The following is a 19223-nucleotide window of genomic DNA, read 5'->3' on the forward strand; positions in this document are numbered from 1 at the left end:
TAGTTATGGCAGCCCATTCCCCATTTACCTAGATCATCTTTAAGGTCAATGTCAGCATTGGTGGGATTGATAATGGCCTCCACTTCGAAGCCGGCTAAATTACTGATTTCACTGTGAATAAGGTTCAGCTGAAAAGAAAAGCATGAGGTGGGAAATAACGACAGGACAGTTGGGAAATCACAGAGAAGCTGCAGAAAAGTAAGACTTGCAACGCAGGCGGGGGGAGCATCACTGCAAACAAAGGTGCAGAAATAAATGGCAGGTTAACTGGTAAACAAACAAAATGGAATATGCTTCAAACTCAAGACTCGGACATGATTCTGTGCATGGGAAGGAAGCACTTGTGTCAGGTCAGAGCTTTAACTTGCCAAGCTTTGATGCCTGATGGGGATGAGCTGGCAAGAGGCTGGGATGTCCGGTCCCTAGCTAGCACCTCTGCTGGCTTCCTAGCAGGCAGTAGTGGATGTTGGGACAGTAGCGCTTTCTTCAACTCTGATTGGTCATGTCACGACTGCCTACCGGGAGTTAGAGGGGTAAAGCAGCAGAGAGGTTGGTGTGGTGCAAACCCGCTGGCAGGATTGCTGGATTCTCTCTGCTCTGTGTTTGAACCACCGTGGTTTCGCCTCTCCCCCTCTGCCCCCAAATAAGTAGCAGCAACCAACCTGAGCAGTGACATCCCACCCCACCACCTGCTACTGCAACTACAGGAAGTGACCAGCAATCATTCTACACGACATGTATCTGATCTGCTTACAATGACGTGCAACCAACGGACATTTTGGTTCACTGTTGCATATGGTGGGTAGGGAAGAGAAGGGATGGTTTTGCATGTGTGTGTAATTTCAATAAGGATATACCTTAACGCTGCAGTGCTCTCTTATCTGGGAATCAAGCCCCCAATGAACCCAGTATGCAATGTGCACGGTAAACTTTCTATAAATGGGTAACCAAAATAAGACAATGTCCCCTTTCTACTTGGTAGGATGCTGCAGGAAACCAAGTATAAGAGCTTTCACACGAGTCACTTTGGTAGGGAAGCCCCCACCAAGTAAAGTGAGGTGGGTGGCTGCTAGGGAGAGGGCCTTGTGAGTGGTGGCACCCCCCAGTTATGGAATGTCCTCCCTACAAGAGTCTTTCCTGGTGCTTTCTTGGTGGTATTTTCAGAATATTCTTTCAGGTGAAGCCTTTTTAAAAAAATCTTCCCAGGATTAAATCTTCAAATGGGAATGTTTATGTGGCAGAGGCTCCCAATTTTGTACTTTTAAAAACCCCTACATGATTTGTACCTTACATTCTTTGGAGCAGGGAACCCTTTTGGCTCCATGGGCCAGATCCATATCAGGAACTGCCTTGCGGGCCAAATTTGACACAAAGCCATTGTGAGTCACATGATTGACAGGTGGGGAGGGTCACCCACCTGTCAAAGCCCCCTCTTGTATTACTACTTATTCCAATTTATTTTTTTGTCAATGCAAAGTGAGAAAAATAAAATAGCCGTTTTTCAAATGCAAACAAAATACGAAGTGCCAAAAAGCATTGACATGCTGTGGGGAGCAGCCCAGCCTTCAAAGTGGAACTAAGGAGTCAACTGAAATGAAGGGAGTGGTGCAGATGGAGAATCAGAATACAGGCTTGGGAGTCAGAGATATGTGTGCAATAATTATTCCTGCAGTTTTCGAATGTAAGATATGTATTTATTCTGAATTGGAATGAATTATGCTGAGGCCTGTTTTTAAACAGAATCTATAGGAATTACTTCATGCACTTATAATAATTTCTATGTTTTCTCATACTCTACTGTTTGAGCCTTGCATTGGCACAAGTGGTGTTGGCAGAGAGAGAGCAAAAATCAGACACTGAATAAAGATACTTCATGTTGCTAACTTGTGAGAATTCCCAAGGGACTCAATTTCTTAATATATTCATAAACCAGCCTGTTGTAACCAGAATTAGAACTAAATGTAGTTTTTAATGTGTGGCGGATGAAGCTTGACAAAATACTAAAATAATATTTTCTTCAGTAGAACAAAAAAACACGCAGGTAATAGACATACAAAATATCAACAAATACAAAAGGTTAGCATTTCTCAGTGCAAATCCCTAAACCTTCTCCATTTCCAAATGAAAAACATGACTTTGGAGGTTAGATGCACATATAAACATGCCTTCCAAGCTACTTTCTTCACTGGGGAAAGGGACTATTACTCAATATGAAATAATAATTAGCTAGAAGAAAGCGCGCCCCTGGTAAGACAGCAAAAGGAACATATCATTTTGTGATTTATGTAACTGAACATGTAACACCCCACCTTAAAGCATTTTCTCACTGTAACACAGGCATACAGTCAAGTTTCTGAAACCTTTCCAGAGTGTTTTGGTTCATGCAATAAGAACGGATCTACACAATATTACAAGGCAATTGCAGAGTTTCCAATTCTGCATTTGCCTCTTTACTTTTAACGCAGGAGGGACAGGCCTTTGTGGAGGAGGCTGGGAAGGGGAGCTGCTTAACCCTTCTCTCACCACTGATTTTTCCTTTCAATCACTATCCAAAATTTTTTCCTCCTCTGGATGGGCATTTCCAGTATTAGGAGTTAGCTCGAATGTGTGTGAAATACTTTGGAGGATGCTTGCAGGAGACTCAGCAGATGGAAGAAGGGTTAAGCGATCTCACTGCAAATGCCTCCAACCCTGCAAAAATCTCTAAATTATCATTAACTGGCAACTATGCTTGGAAAACACATATTGCATGCCAGCTAAACTGTAAGGCATGTTGGAATGAAAGACCGCAAACGTATTTACTGAATTAATTAGTGCAATGCCACCTGGCATTTTTCTCCAAAATTTAATTTACTGGGGCCGTATCAACAGGGCCTTATAGACATAGATGACTATATAGCAAAACCATTTCATTTTCAGCACAAGTTCGCTAAAACAAGTACGCTGTCATGTGCAGATGCTTTTTAAATCACAGAACATGCTGTTGCCTTCAACTAGGAGGCTAAGTGTGCTCCTCTGGTGACCACCTGCATCCAGGGATGTCAGCATCAGTCATTATCACAATTAACCTTTTTAGATAGGCACATAGCTTTGTTTATTTATTCCTCCCTCTCCTTCGCTAGTCAGTCTTTTCACATCTATCCAAAACTCCACCACCAGAATTCTTTACTTTGCTGATTCCACGATGCCCCTTTTAAAGCTCTCTATAGCATCTGTCCACAATACATTTCTCCTTTTCTTTCCCATTACACCTTTCCCCCCTGTCCTCAACTCCTTCCTCTCTACTACTACCAACCACTCAGAGCTTTCTTGCTGGGCACCATGGAGGGGATTCGATGTAGTGCAAAGATGAATAGAGTTCCATCTTGCCTGATAGCCCTCCCTTCCCTTCCCCTCACACACTCTTCTGGGGGTTTTCCTGATCCTCCAGAGCAGATTTTGGGAAGGAGCAGGGAAGCCTCATTGCACGAGTGGGAATATTTATGACTCCACCCATTTCCCCTTCCTGCCTCCCTAGCATGGCTCCCTGAACTTTTATGTGTTACCACTTCTTCCTCCCCTTTCATATTGCTACTGAAACCCCATATTTTCTGTGAGGCCTTTGGCTTAACCCCTGAATGTAACTACATTTTTAGTTACGTGCAGCTGCATTTGCCCATAGTCATCCATTCCTACCTTCATTTCTCCTTCTCCTTCTCCTGTTTGTTTATATTTAGACAGCAATCTTTTTTGGACTTTCCCTCCCTTTTCTCTCCCTCACCCCATAACACTTGGTGCTATGTGTAGTGTAGAAATAATGAGTGCAATCTTCAAAAATATATATAAAAGATTCCATTGTTTCCAAGAGGATAGTTGGCCAGATGTGTTAATCACAGCAGGTGGGGGAGAATGGGGAAGTTGGGTGTCTGCCAAGCCATTGAAGAGGCAAGGAAGTCCCTCCTAAGTAATACTGCGCGTTGCACCCAACTAACTTCTACACAGAGTAAACCCAATTAAATTGATAAGCCTAAGTGTGCCAGCTTACTAGCTTCAGTGGGTCTGCTCTGGGCAGGACAAGCACTGGGTGCAATCCTGTATATCTATTTAGCTATGTACTATTAAAAACTGTGAACATATTGCACAAACCTACCTTCTGCCCAAGGAATAGACTTTTTGTAGAAAGGACGGTGAAGCCATCTGTCGGGGTGCCTTCTGTTGTGCTGTCAGCACTTGCTGATTTGCTGACTTCTCCCTGTTTCTTCTCCGTCAAAATCAACCAAGCAATCAGTTAGTAAAATCCACAATTAAACAGGCCAACGCAGCACAACTAATCATATGCTCATGAAGTGCATGCATACTACTCTATTGCAGCTACTCCACAGAGGGGACAAGTTTGCAAAGCCCCCACTGCTAGACTAGACACATGCTAGATGTATTCACAAATTTTAGATACAAATAAAACTTCTCACTGTGTTGGTAATCCATACGCTTTAGTATATGGAATGCGCTTTACCATCCATATAGCAATGCGAGTGGGAATCTGTCTCCGACACATCTCAGCTGAGTGACTCTCGTATAGCTAAAACAATACTCTTGATTGGATTCCTCTAAAGGTGTAATGTCACCAAAGGCAAACCCATATTGTGTTTGTTTCTTCCCCAAAGGTATAAGCAACAAAGGATATTTTTATTTGCGTAGGTTCAGTCCCAGGCAGGGCTGGGAAAAGATTCCTATCTGAAAGAGTGGTGAGCCACTGCCAGTGAAGCTAGATAGCTCAAGAAGGCAACATCTTATGTTTCCATGTAAAGCTGCTGAAGAATTCTGCTTTTGTAATCATGGTATAAAGCAGGAGTGGATAACCTTTTGGGCCCAGTGGGCCAGATCTTTATATGCTGCTGCCCTGTAGGTCAACTCTGGCAGGCCGGTGGAACTACCCACCTCTCAGTCACCTGATGTCAGCTGACTGGCAAGTGGATTGTCCTGCTCACCAGTCAACATTGGCCTGTCGGGTTGCGGGGAGGAGGGAGAGAGCAACCAAGCAGGTTGAACTCCCTTGTGCTGACGTGTGTGAAGATCAATGCTGCTTTCTGCAGGGTTTGGGTGCACCAGCAAGTTCTCTGTGGGAAACTTGCTCGCATACCTGAACGAAGCAGGGCTGACCTCCTCGCCCATCAGCTGAAGCAAAGGGAGTTCAAGCCAGACTTCTGCAGCGTTCGGCTACATGAGAAACCAATCCAACCACATCTCTACCTGCCCTGCCCCTGATATTGCATAAGACGTCAGGTGTGGGGCAGGTAGGCATGGCTTGGAGGAAACAGCTTGGGGGACCAAAGGCAGCCTGCAGCCAGAGGTTCCCCATCCCTGTTAGAAAGGGTACATTAGGAAACTAAATGTTCTAGAATCTATAACAGAATGACCAAGCGGTATATGGCCCACTGCTCTCTATAGCATGTCGTCTGTAACATTTATAAGGCAGAAGTGGCTTGCCAGGAGGGGAGATAGCGCTACTCTATCAGGTGGGTTGTGGCTGCTTACCAGGAAAGAGAGAGGGAGAGAAGAGGTGCAGGGGAGGTCAGCATGGGGCAAATAGGTCAGTAGGCACATAGGGTTGGCTCCACCAGCACATTTGCATGATGCCAACCTTTCCACCGCCTCTCCCTCCCACCCAGTAAGCAACAGGGACCCACCTGCCACAGCAACTCCACCTCACCTGGCAGGCTGCTTCTGCGACTAGCTGGGGTCGGATCAAGTGTCATCCAGACAGCTAGAAATAATCCATGTTATACACAAGCACTAACTTTGTCTCATGAAGCACAATGAGGTTTGCTTCCAGGTAAACAAACGTAGAACTGGGCTGTAGAAGAAATAGAAGCACACCTTAGACTTTCTTGCTCCTTTCTTGCCGCCCGTTTTCTTTGTTGTGGTTTTCTTCTGTGATGGGGATTTTGCCTTTTTCGCCGGCGGCGGAGTGATGATCGCTTCCAGTTTTCCTTTCGAACCCCGTTTCTTCGCCAACAATTCTGGGTGAATATTTGGTAATACACCGCCACTGGCTATGGTGACGCCTTTCAACAGCTTAAATGGAAACGGAACAAACAGGCAATGCTGAATGGCTTTGAAACTGGGAGGAACCAGGTGCCTCGCCACCAAAGGCAAGGGAAAGGCACAGATGAAAAGCTCAACAGCAGGGAGATTATGTGACAATTGCAACCTGAAGAGTTGCTGATACATTTCCCATTCATGTAAATTACTCCTTATATTCTGAATTACGACTTTGGGTAAAGAAGAGAAAGGAAAGACTCAAAAGGGAAATCTTTTTACCTGATTTAATTCTTCGTCGTTTGCTACAGCCAACAGGATATGTCTAGGTGTGACACGACCCTTCTTGTTGTCCCGTGCGGCATTTCCAGCCAATTCAAGAATTTCCGCTGTCAAGGAAGAGAAGACTTTCTCAATTCAAAATGAAAGAAAAACACCTGGCCTTTGTTTGGTGAATAAGGGGACAAAGTAGCATATAGTTGATTTTCTAGCAGCTGACAAAAGGTATGCAGCCACCTGACTCTCCAAGTACCTCGTGGTCACAAACCACAGTATTATTTGCCCGATAGTAGATTGTAATCATAGATACGCAACCCTGGCTCTGTTATTAATCCTCCAGATTTATAAAAAGACCATAGGAATTTATGTACAAAACTTAACCTGTCTCACAACAGGATCAAGACAGCACTTCTTCTTTGCCTTTGCAAGATTTCAGAGGGTTTTCCTGGGTTTTGTCATCATTTTGGGGTCAAAATTCCATGGCCAGGCATGCATTAGAAATTTCCCAGTAGGAATCAATTAAACCTAACGCTCACCTAACAAACGATTTCCTGAGAATGCATTGGATGGATGTGGAAAACATGGATGTGGAATCGGCCAGCCTATATGACAGCCTATTTATTCTGATGACAAAACTAAAAGATAACAAACCAATATAAGAGAAATTATTTATTGGGAACTAAGGAAAGACCTAATACATAACTGTATTTGTCTGGTGTGTGTTGTATTTTTTTTAAATCTATCTTTTGGTCCAGATCATTTTTGCACAATGTTCCAGATTTTCAAACCAGAAGTACTAATGTTTTTTAACCTAACTGAAATACAGAAACAACTATGGATATTTTCATGTTTTAATACATATTCTGTACATCTTGGGTAGTCCGTTTTGTCTAACTATTAGGAGTCTTCCGTGCATTTATACATAAAAAATATCAAGTGGCATGAGTGTTATTTAATCATTTATTCTTTAACAGATAAAAACAGATTACATGTGTAACATGCACCCGCTTTGGGGAATATGTAGGGAAGGCAAAAATTTCTAGTGAAAAAAGAAAACCATTAAACTATAGTTTGCATGATATAAAGGATTAGCTTCAGTACATATACTAGCTAAGCTGCCCTTTATAATATTCCTGTGATAAGCCTGTTATGACACTTACTGGAAAACCTTTGACTACAGCAACAGATGTATTTTTATCAATGATATTAAGAATTGTTCAGTGTCATATTTCTAAAAGATGTGGTACTGAGAGAGTATTTTGTTTCTCTAGGTTGATGACTTAACACGATTCCACACATGTGTGGCTAAATTTTTTTTATGACAGACCAACTTTTAATTTAAAAACCTGGAAAGTTAATTCAATATTGAATGTCATTTCTGTAAGGCGCTATTAATGCTCACAGCATCCCTGCGCGTTGAATATTCAGGGTCAAGTCACTTGTCATAATTCCAGACAAGGCAGCGAAATTGTTTTGCTATTATCACCTCCTGCCTGGAATTGTAACACATGAATCAGCCCTAAGGCCATGTATTATAGGAGCTAAACACCTGCAGTGGTACAGATGCTGTAATACCCCAAGGAACCCACTTCTGCTCCTTTTCTCACCTGCGTCCAATAGGACTCTGCTACCGTAAGCCAAGTGGTCTCCAAGGTCAAGGAGGAACGAAAACACAATCCTTTATGTTTGATAGCATATTAACAACAGGGCAGATCTTAGGGCTTGGGAGTACTTGGGAGTACCCTGCTAGGTCAGCATGTGCTGATGAGGTCTTGTGTACTAGTTTGTGAATTGATGCACGCCCATCATTCACTGGCTGTAGCTTCAAGTGACAACTTGCCTATGCAAATGGTGAGCAGCAAATCAGTCTTTCAGTTCATTGGCTTGCGCCAACTCAAACACAATATTTTTCAAGAGAGGCAGTTCAAACATTTAACCGTGAGTCATCAAGCACCCTCTTGGGGAGGAAGGAATAATAATTATTCAGCGTTGCTGTAAGGATTTCAGTGGGGGAGACCTTGGACCAGTCACTGTCTCTCAGCCTAATGTACAGTGGTACCTCAGGTTACATACGCTTCAGGTTACATACGCTTCAGGTTACAGACTCTGCTAACCCAGAAATAGTGCTTCAGGTTAAGAACTTTGCTTCAGGATGAGAACAGAAATCGGGCTCCAGCGGCGCGGCAGCAGCAGGAGGCCCCATTAGCTAAAGTGGTGCTTCAGGTTAAGAACAGTTTCAGGTTAAGTAAGGACCTCCGTAACGAATTAAGTACTTAACCCGAGGTACCACTGTACCTTACAGCGTTGCTGCAAGGAGAAAATGGAGGGAGGACGGACCATGTACACCCCAAGATCAGGTGCTGAGGTTCTGGGTTTTTACTGGAACAACAGCAAATGGGTGGAGTTTCAATATCTAATACCCCAGTCATGGAGCTGTTAACCCCAGAGGAAAAGCTCTCATGGTGCCAATCGTCTAGTAATATTACAGTACATTTCTTCCTTGGAAGGAGACTTCTCTCCAAGTTCATCTTGAGCACAGCAAGGTCACTGGAGGAGTAAATAACTTATTCCTGAGCAGCCAATCCTATTCCTCTCATATACAGAAAAACTGAAGCTAAACTCAGAAGTTCTTACTCAGGATTCATCATGCCCCCCTCCTCTGGAGGATAGAGCTATAATATAATAAACTATGTGTACAGGTCAGAGATGGAATATCCAGGCATGGAATATTGGTTAATATGGCATCCCTTGCCAGCAAGCCAAATCCAAAGTGTGCAGCAAGAAGCACTGATGAGACAGAGTGAGGCCCTGAGGGAACTAAGAGGCTGCAGAAAAGAAATGGAAAAGCAACTCCACCAGCTTTGGGAAGGCAGATTGATCTTATCCTGACAACATACATTTGGGACAGCTAAAGCGATGAGGACCTCATCTTCCCTCTGCCTTCTGCTTCAAGCAGGCCCCACAATATATCTAGAGTGTATTTTATTATTAGCAATTCCTCTCACATACTACTCATTGAAATCAATGACCCCAAATTACTCAAGTACAGTCGTTCCTTGGAATTTGAATGCCTTGCAGGTTGAAAGTTTTGGCTCCCAAATGCAAACCTGGACATGATTGTTTCCGGTTTGCAAACGTTCTTTGGAACCCAAACGTCCGTCGTGACTTCCGGGGCTTCTGTTGGCTGCAGGAGCTTCCTGTAGCCAATTGGAAGCTGTGCCTCGGTTTCTGAAACATTTCGAAAGTCAAACGGACTTCTGGAATGGATTCCGTTTGACTTCCAAGGTATGACTGTATGTCAGTTTCAGTGGATCTCCTCCAAGTGGGGACAAATACAACCCTCCGTATTTATTATGCACTAGTAACAAATTTGCCTTTTTTACTCTTGACATCTGATACAACTACAGTGGTACCTCAGGTTACATACGCTTCAGGTTACAGACTCCGCTAACCCAGAAATAGTACCTCGGGTTAAGAACTTTGCTTCAGGATGAGAACAGAAATCGTGATCCGGCGGCGGCAGTGGCCCCATTAGCTAAAGTGGTGCTTCAAGTTAAGAACAGTTTCTGGTTAAGAACGGACCTCCGGAACAAATTAAGTACTTAACCCGAGGTACCACTGTATACAGAGAAGTTATATCGTAATCAGAGAGTCTCTGTTAAGTGTTGCTCTTCAATATCTGAAAGGAATATTTTATTTGTCCTTTATCTGTCTCTTTCAGGGGACACCTGTTTTTGAAAAGAATGAAGTTTTTCTCCATGTGCAGGAAGCAATTCTGAAAGCACTGTTTCCTAATGGCCCTTCAGGGAAGTCTACGCACCCCACTTCCTTTTCAGACTCAGGAAGAAAGTGTGGTTTAAGAGGAAGGGTAGAAGCTTGTGAAGAACAGAAAGAAGTAAAATGAGGAGCACAGAGGGAGAAGCATTATGTTCCGCGCACTCAGGCTGCTGTTCTGCATTTATCTTGGAGCAAAACTCATTGAGCTCAATGGGGCTTACGTCTCAGTAGGTGTGCACAGGATTGTGTGGTCACGCACACGCTCCATTTTAAGGGTCCTTGAGTAGCACTTTCACAGCTAGCTCGAGGAGTTCCGCCTGGCGTTCTGATTTTAAAAAGCCCTGCCCAATAAATGCCCTTTTCTGTAATTAAACAAAAGTTGAACTGCAGCATTCACGGCGGAACTTTTAATGTGCACAAAGGATTTCCAGTGAGATCCCTCATCCACTACAATAAACAAGAAAACCTTTTTTTTTTTTTTAAGCAAATAAACACAATCTAGCAGGGCCTCTTTATGGATGCTTTGAAACAGAAGAGCCAATGTGGTTCCCCTCTAAATGCTGTTAGACCCCCCCTGTCTCTACTCATTGGCCATGCTGGCTGAAGCTGCTGCAAATTGGCCTCTCCTGCTTTAAACCATTTTTCCCTAGCATAGATATGAACATAACTGATCAGCTTCACAGAAAACACTTAAAACTATTAAGCGTCCAATGTGAAAATTCTTGAGGAACTATTAAAGGTAATGGGACCGACTCTGGGGTTGTGGCGCTCATCTCGCTTTATTGGCTGAGGGAGCTGGCGTTTGTCCGCAGACAGCTTCCGGGTCATGTGGCCAGCATGACTAAGCCGCTTCTGGTGAACCAGAGCAGCACACGGAAACGCCGTTTACCTTCCCGCTGGAGCGGTACCTATTTATCTACCTGCACTTTGACATGCTTTCGAACTACTAGGTTGGCAGAAGCTGGGACCGAACAACGGGAGCTACTCCGTCACGGGGATTCGAACTGCTGACCTTCTGATCGGCAAATCCTAGGCTCTGGTTTAACCCACAGCGCCACCCGTGACCCTTCAGGAACTATTACACAGGTTTTAATATAATCAAAACTGATTTGGAGCAAATGTCATATCCCTCTCATGCACACACATAGAAATCATTTCAAGTCCAATCTGTTGTGTGTAAAAAGAAGATGTAAGATTCCAAATTTGCTTGATAGCTTCCCCATCCCCAGCATTTTGGACAAGGGAAAAAGTCCATGTAGTTGTCAGGTGTTCAAGACCTGGATTTTTGCTATGCAAATGTGAATATACCTGACAGCTCTGAACTCTAACTTCGTCCAAATGCTGATTAGCTTAATTTTATTTCCTCTTTTGGGGTAAAGATTTCATGTCTTGAGGAAAACCATTTCTCCTATTTCAAAACCTTTTGCCTTTCTCCACTTCAGTGAAATGAAGTCATAACGCTCAGAATTTAGTTGCTAACAGCTAACAGATGATATGTTGAGCAACAGCCAGCATTTTCAACAACAAAAAAAAAAACTTTCAACATGAGAAGAGGGGTTTCTGAAAAATGTGTGAAACTGAAACCTTGATCCAAAAGAAATCTGAGAAGCATCTCTGGAAACCAAAGGAGGGACACTGGTATAATCCCATTTAGAAATCCCAGGCAATGCCATTCTGACTCCAGGAGAAGGATTTCATCTATTTTATTTTATTTTGAAAAACAACCACACATTGTTCCATCAATGATTTACTGAATCCAGAACATTCTATTATTCTGAAAAATCTTAACCCAATCAGACTCAATCAGCTATGATAGTTAGACTTCCCTACGTTCATTTTCTTGTACATTCCTTACAATCTTCCTTAATATCCTTGAAAGAGGACCACTTAACATTTCTTTTCCCTATGCACACTCCTCATAAAAACAAATAAATACCAGCCTTAGCCTTACAATTACAGATATTTGAAGAAGTTCAGTTCAGTTTCAGGATATTCAAATGTTGGTAAACCTGTTTATCCAGTTAACTCCCCAACTACGTCAAATAACTGAAGGTTTTGTATTTATGAAATGTAATTTACATGGAACTATCAAAGCTGTTTAACAACTAGACCTTTTTGGGGTATGTGTGTCTCAAAGTCAGCACTGTTCTTCCTCATCATTCATACTCAATCCGCAAACCACCCCACTTTTTTTATAGGAGTCTCAAGCTGTGCTCCTATCAGATGTTTGGAGCGCCAAGTGAATCACTGCAATGCTATAGCCATGCTTGCTCTGAAGTAAATCATACACTGCATTCAATGGGGCTTTCTCTCTTAATAGGTCAGCTTAGGACCGTAGCCTCCATAAGTAATCTAAAGAACACACGCTACAAGAGCTGAGCAGAAACTGAATTCAAATGGAAGTGCAATCTGCTTTTGGTGCCTGCTAACAGGAAGCCCAAGCCATCTTGATATTTTCATACCGAGCATCCTGTGTTCACTTGCTCTCTGCATATGTGTGTGTATATATAAAATGGTGTTTCCTTTGCCTACCAGTTTACACTTCACTGTTACTCTTAACAGTTTACACATGCTTCTCCCCCCACTTTTAAATGCATTTAAACATGATTAGTCTAAGCACTGCCAGATGTTGCTTGCGTTAATGCAGCGTGTATGGTTTGGCTCGACTGGTTTACAACTCAGGACAAGTCCAGAGCCTTGGATTATGCTCTGATTTTTAGGGACTGTCAGGGGATGATTAGCTGCTTGTGCTTAAAATAGTGCCCCTTCAGAGTTTGTGCGACCCCACAAACCTCTGTGTGTGACAGAGCTCCTCAGACATGTCTGCTCTAGTCACTTGTAGAGTCCGACAGTGGCTGTCTGCGGAAGCGCTTCCAGCAAAGAAGTTCCTTAACGGAAACGCGTCTCCTGGACTCACGACGTGACAGCTTCCGGCGAAGCATAGGTCTCCCTGCAGTTGCTTCTGACACCTCCCCGCTATTTTCGCTCGAAGTGTCTCTCACCCCTTTCTCTCCCCTTCTGCTTCCTGCCTGGGCTGCTGCGTCTCTCTCAGCATTACTGAGATCCTCCTCCAGAGACCCCGCGCTCCCCCTACTGGTCCCTGCTTTAGCTGTTGACTCTCTCCCAGTCTCTGGGAGCCCTACCACTTCCCTTTCCTCCGATGTCAGTTCCCTGACATCCACCTCCCCTCCAGGGCCCCCCTCTCCCCCGCCCCTTCTCTCTCCTCTGGGCGGTGAGGAGCTGAAACCCCTAAAAGAATCCTCCTCATCTTCCGACGTCTCGAACATTTCCCTCCATCGGTCTTCGTTCCGACTCGCTGAATCCTCCTCCACCTCGGAATCAGCGAACCCCTCCAACTCTTCTTCTTCGTCGGTGGTGGCGAAGTATTCCCTCCGGAACCTCGCCACTGGCTGGGGTTTCCGAGGGAATCTCTGATGAAAAGTTTCAATCAAAACCTCGTCATCTACATCCTCTGCCCTGACCCAGGTGTTTTCCGACTCCGGCTCCCCTTCCCACATTACCAAATACTCTACTTGCTCTCCCCTCCACCTGGAATCGAGAATCTCCGCTACATGGTAGCTGTGTTCTTTTTCCTCCATAGCTGGTCCCCTATTGACCCTCCCCTCTCTGTCCCCTATATACGGTGACAGCAATGATCTGTGGGACACTGGGTGCAACTTCATGTGGTTAGGTAACCGGAGTCTGAAAGCCACTGGGTTGACCTGTTGCGTGACTTCAAATGGGCCCAGTCTTTTGGGTCTTAACTTCTTACAACCTCCTTTAAATGGTAACCCTTGGGTGGACAACCACACCTGATCCCCCACCCTAATGCTTTCTCCTTCCCTTCTGGTTTTGTCTGCCTGCCTCTTATATTCCTCCTTCGCCCTGTTTAAATTAAGTTGGAGCTGGCGATGGATCGCTTCCATTTCTTCAACGAACTGTTCTGCGGCTGGAACGCTCCAGTTCTCCCCCTCCCCCCCTGGGAAGGCTCGGGGATGACACCCGTGATTGGCCAAAAAAGGGCTCATTCCCGTGGACACGTTCTCCGCATTGTTATAGGCAAATTCTGCCAACGCCAGCTTCTCCACCCAATCATTCTCTCTGTCATTCACATAACACCTCAAATATTGCTGGAGGACACCATTAGCTCTTTCCGCCTGCCCGTTGGTTTCTGGATGACGGGCAGTTGAGAAATTCACCTCTACATGCAATAAGCTCATGAGCTTCCTCCAGAACCTGGAAGTAAATTGTTTCCCTCGGTCCGAAACCACCCTCAAGGGGGCACCATGCAATCTAAACACATTTTCCACAAACAATTTAGCGGTTTCTTCTGCTGTGACCGCATGTGAGCAGGCTATAAAGTGGGCCATCTTGGTTAACAGGTCTACCACAACCATAATGGCTGTCTTCCCTTTGGACCTGGGCAGATCAGTCATAAAATCTATTGCCACTGCCTCCCATGGTCTTTCCGGCGTGGGTAGTGGTTCTAATAAACCTGCCGGTGCCCGCCTCTCCCCCTTGGCTCGTTGACATCGGTCACACCCTCTCACATACTCCCGCACATCTTCCCTGACCTTGGGCCACCAGAATTCCCTGGTAACCAGCCACATGGTTTTGTGTTGCCCAAAATGCCCTGCTGTGGGGCTATCGTGCAGTTGCTTGAGTACCTTTTCCCTCAATTCTCCTTCAGGTACGTATAACGCTCCCTTGTAGTACAACGCCCCGTTTCTCTCCTCAAAACCCCCGGGTTTGTCTCCCTCCCTCCTGAGACCCCTGAGTTTGTCCTGGGCATATTCATCCTGCACCGTTCCCTCTATCAGTTCCCTTTGCCCCACCAGTGCCGCCCCACACACCCAGCGATCCTCGGGAATGACATGGGTCTCTTCGGGTGCACCCTCTCCCTCCAAATATTCAGGTTTGCGTGATAGAGCGTCCGCCCTAACGTTCTCCTGGCCTGGTACGTAACAAATCTCAAAGTTAAATTTGGAGAACTCCTGGGCCCATCTCAACTGCCGTTGGTTGAGCACTCGCGCAGTTCTCCAATACTCTAGATTCTTATGGTCCGTGCGTACTTGCACCTTCTGTTGTGCACCAATTAGTAGGTGCCTCCATCTCCGGAAGGCCTCATAAATCGCAAGAAGTTCCCGGTCATACACCGTGTAGTTTCTCTCCGATTTGTTCAGCTTTCGCGAAAAGAAGGCACACGGTCGCCACTCGGACCCCTCCTTCCCTGGCTGCAGAAGAAGCACCGCCCCTATGGCTCTGTCAGAAGCGTCTGTTTCGACCCTCAGCTTTTTTTGTAAATCCACATGTAGAAGTTGTTCGTCAGAGGCGAAGGCCTTTTTCAGTTCCTCAAACGCTCGCTCCGCCTCCCCCGTCCAAACAAACTTCTTTTTGCTGCTGAGACAGTCCGTGATGGGCGCCGTCAGGTGAGCGAAGTTTCGGATGAACTTACGATAAAAGTTTCCAAACCCTAGGAACCTCTGCACATCCTTCTTAGTCTTGGGGGTTTTCCATTCCAGCACCGCTTGAACCTTGCCGGGGTCCATGGCCAACCCCTTGTCTGACAAGCGGTACCCCAGGAATTCCACCTCCTTGGTATGAAACTGACACTTCTCCAGTTTCACCCACAGTCTGTTGGCATGCAGCCTGCTCAACACTTCTCTGACGTCTCTCACATGTTGCTCCTCATTCTCCGAATACACCAACACGTCATCTAAGAAGGCCACGCAATTCTTGTAGAGCAAAGGCCCCAGTACATGGTTCATAAAGGCTTGAAAACACGCGGAGCCTGCTTGTAATCCAAAAGGCATAACGAGATATTCAAATGCCCCCAAAGGGGTGAACATGGTGGTCTTCCATTCATCCCCTTTCCTTATACGTATCAGGTTGTACGCCCCCCTTAGGTCCAGCTTTGTAAAAATCTTTCCTTTTCGCACCCTGGTCAAAATATCATCAATCCTGGGCATAGGAAAAGCCACCGGCTCTGTCACTGCATTTAGGGCCCGAAAGTCACATACCAGTCTCGGCTTGTCCGTGTTCTTTTTATCCACAAAAAACACTGGGCTACCCCCCGCTGCCTTGGACTCTCTGATGAAGCCTCTCTTCAGGTTCTTGTCAATGAACGCTCGCAACTCCTGCATCTCCCTGTCTGACATGGCATACAACCTGCCTACAGGAAGCTGTGCTCCAGGGAGTAAATTGATCTGGCAATCAAAGGGCCTATGCGGGGGTAGTTGGTCAGCTTCCTTCTCGCTGAACACGTCGCTGAGATCAGCATACTGTGATGGCACCTTCCCCTTCTCCATCACTTCCGTCCCTGCTAGGGTGGCTTGGGCCCCTGCTGACCCCTTTTCCCCCCTGCAGTGTTCTAAGCAATGTGCGGAACCGAAGGAAACCACTCTTTGATGCCAGCCCACCAGCGGATCATGTAGGGCTAGCCAGCTCATTCCCAAAATAATGGGAGCGCCTCCCAAGGTGGCCACATTAAACGCTATCAGTTCTGTGTGCCTTGCCACCCTCATTATCATTGGGATGGTCTGCAAGCTGACGCCTCCTCCCAACAGTTCTCTGCCATCGATCGTGGTCACCTGCAGGGGGTTGCTTAAGGGGATAGTCTGTATCTGGTGTTCAGCCGCAAACTCCTTGCTCATGAAATTGCAGGAGCTGCCTGAGTCCAACAGCGCCTTTATTTTTAGGGGGTGTCCATTTTGCAACTCTAGCGACACTTCAATCACTAGAGCAGGTCGAGGAGCTTCTGGCACTGGCACTTGGGAAAGGGGCACTTTCACTGCTCTTTGGCCTGGCTGCAGTGCCCTGCTGGCAACCAGGCGTTGGCTTTTACCTGCTCCGTTTCTCCCTGCTCTTCCCCCTCAACAGTTCCCACCATCCCTTGCCATTCCTTCCTCTGGGGGCAGACTCTGGCAAAGTGGCCTGGCTGTTGGCAGAGATAGCATTTCCGGGGTCCCTTTCCCTCCTTCTTCGCCCCCTCACTGGGCTTTGAAACTGCGCGCGCGCGGGCTGTTCCGATTTCCATCGGCTCTGCCGGCGGGAAAGCTGGCTCAGGAATGTCTGGAATGCGTAACTCCTTCCAACGTTCCCCTCTCCCTTCCCGCCTCTCCAAGGCTCTTGCCTCCTGGCGCGCTCCAATGGTCAGCACAGATTTGGTCAGCTGATCCATAGACACCGCCCTGGGGCTCCTGGCCAGCTCGTCTTTCACAGCTGAAGAAAGACCTTCTTCAAATAGCATCTGAATGGGTGCTGCCGATAAATCCCACCCCAATCTGTGAATCAGCATGGTAAATTCAGTCCAGTACTCACGGACAGATCTGCTTCCCTGCTTGCAAGCCATTAGCTGTCTGCGCACTCCCCCCTCCTCAATATCGCTGGAGAACATGATATCCATTGCACGAAAGAATTTCATAGCGTCCTTCAGGATATCGTTGTGCGTTGCCATCAGGGGTCGAACCCAGTCCCGCGCCCCCTTCTCAAGATGCCCAATTACGAAAGCAACTCGGGATTCCTCATCAGGGAACTCATCAAACTGCACATTCAGGGCATATTGCATTTCAGTCCTAAAGGCATGGTAATCCTTGGGGTCCCCCCCAAACTTCTGCACTAATCCTGGTACCTTTCTGGGGAACTGAGTGGTTCTCCCCTTCTTGTCTGCATCTTGAGCCCTCCTCTCCTCGAGCCTCGCCGTCTGCAGCGCAAGTTGGACCTCCAATGCTCGGTATCTGTCTTCCAAGCTTGGACCAGCTCCACCCCCTGCGGCTCCGGCTCCTGCTGGGTCGCTCATGATGCCTTCTCCTGCACAGGCAGCGTACAGAGACTGTCGGACTGCTGTCAGGGGATGATTAGCTGCTTGTGCTTAAAATAGTGCCCCTTCAGAGTTTGTGCGACCCCACAAACCTCTGTGTGTGACAGAGCTCCTCAGACATGTCTGCTCTAGTCACTTGTAGAGTCCGACAGTGGCTGTCTGCGGAAGCGCTTCCAGCAAAGAAGTTCCTTAACGGAAACGCGTCTCCTGGACTCACGACGTGACAGCTTCCGGCGAAGCATAGGTCTCCCTGCAGTTGCTTCTGACACCTCCCCGCTATTTTCGCTCGAAGTGTCTCTCACCCCTTTCTCTCCCCTTCTGCTTCCTGCCTGGGCTGCTGCGTCTCTCTCAGCATTACTGAGATCCTCCTCCAGAGACCCCGCGCTCCCCCTACTGGTCCCTGCTTTAGCTGTTGACTCTCTCCCAGTCTCTGGGAGCCCTACCACTTCCCTTTCCTCCGATGTCAGTTCCCTGACAGGGACATTTGTTATAAACCTGCATTTACACAAACTGGATGCCCACCATGCCACCCACCCACCCACCCACCCCTTGCATATGAATACAAAGAGAGACAAACTAAAAGGATAACCTGGCATTTAAGAATACAGTGTTGCAGATGGCTCTCCTTTCTTTGTGCTGGAGCAGCTGAAAAAGTTTCCAGGGAGTGCTGTTTGCTTATTAAAATGTACAGTGGTACCTCAAGTTACATACGCTTCAGGTTACATACGCTTCAGGTTACAGACTCCGCTAACCCAGAAATATTACCTCGGGTTAAGAACTTTGCTTCAGGATGAGAACAGAAATCACGCAGCGGCGGTGCGAGGCCCCATTAGCTAAAGTGGTGCTTCAGGTTAAGAACAGTTTCAGGTTAAGAATGGACCTCCAGAACAAATTAAGTACTTAACCCGAGGTACCACTGTATCTTGTGCACATTAACACGTGAAGACAGCATTTATGTACGGCACACACCGTCCCCCAACCTAATGCCAACTCTAAGAGACACGTGTTTTAATCTGTGGAGGCCAAATCGGTTCTGATACTGAACAAAAAGTGTCACATCATTTGTTATGTACTGTGAGGGAAGTTAATCTCTATCTCAAACATTTACACCACTGAATCTGTCAACAACGCTACAGGAAGGACTACCAATTCTGAATTTTCAAGTGCTCAACTGATGCTGGACCATAAAGAAGGCTGAATTAATGCTTTTGAATTATGCTGCTGGAGGAGACCTCTTGAGAGTCCCATGGACTGCAAGAAGATCAAACCTATCCATTCTTAAGGAAATCAGCCCTGAGTGCTCACTGGAAGGACAGATCCTGAAGCTGAG

At 46.1% G+C, this 19223-nt stretch overlaps 1 protein-coding gene and 1 long non-coding RNA gene across 4 annotated transcripts in view; one reads left to right on the top strand and one right to left on the bottom strand.

Moving 5' to 3' along the window:
• The window catches only part of MACROH2A1 (macroH2A.1 histone), a 51544-nt gene that overhangs the window by 11412 nt on the left and 20909 nt on the right, over positions 1-19223 (bottom strand). For 2 of the 3 annotated variants that reach the window (XM_082211661.1, XM_082211662.1), the window contains exons 3-6: positions 6301-6407; positions 5857-6054; positions 4130-4237; positions 29-128 (exon numbers count right to left, since the gene is read on the bottom strand). In XM_082211661.1, the coding sequence (XP_082067787.1) occupies positions 29-128; positions 4130-4237; positions 5857-6054; positions 6301-6407 (513 nt within the window). The remainder of the gene's footprint in view (positions 1-28; positions 129-4129; positions 4238-5856; positions 6055-6300; positions 6408-19223) is intronic. The other variant, XM_082211663.1, reaches the window with a different exon arrangement.
• LOC309525942 lies at positions 4835-10463 on the top strand. The gene is made up of 2 exons (XR_014216594.1): positions 4835-5273; positions 10019-10463. It is a non-coding gene; the product is annotated as an uncharacterized lncRNA (long non-coding RNA).

This window comes from Podarcis vaucheri, assembly GCF_965113315.1.
Source record: "Podarcis vaucheri genome assembly, chromosome: 2".
In the NCBI taxonomy this organism is placed as follows: domain Eukaryota; kingdom Metazoa; phylum Chordata; class Lepidosauria; order Squamata; family Lacertidae; genus Podarcis; species Podarcis vaucheri.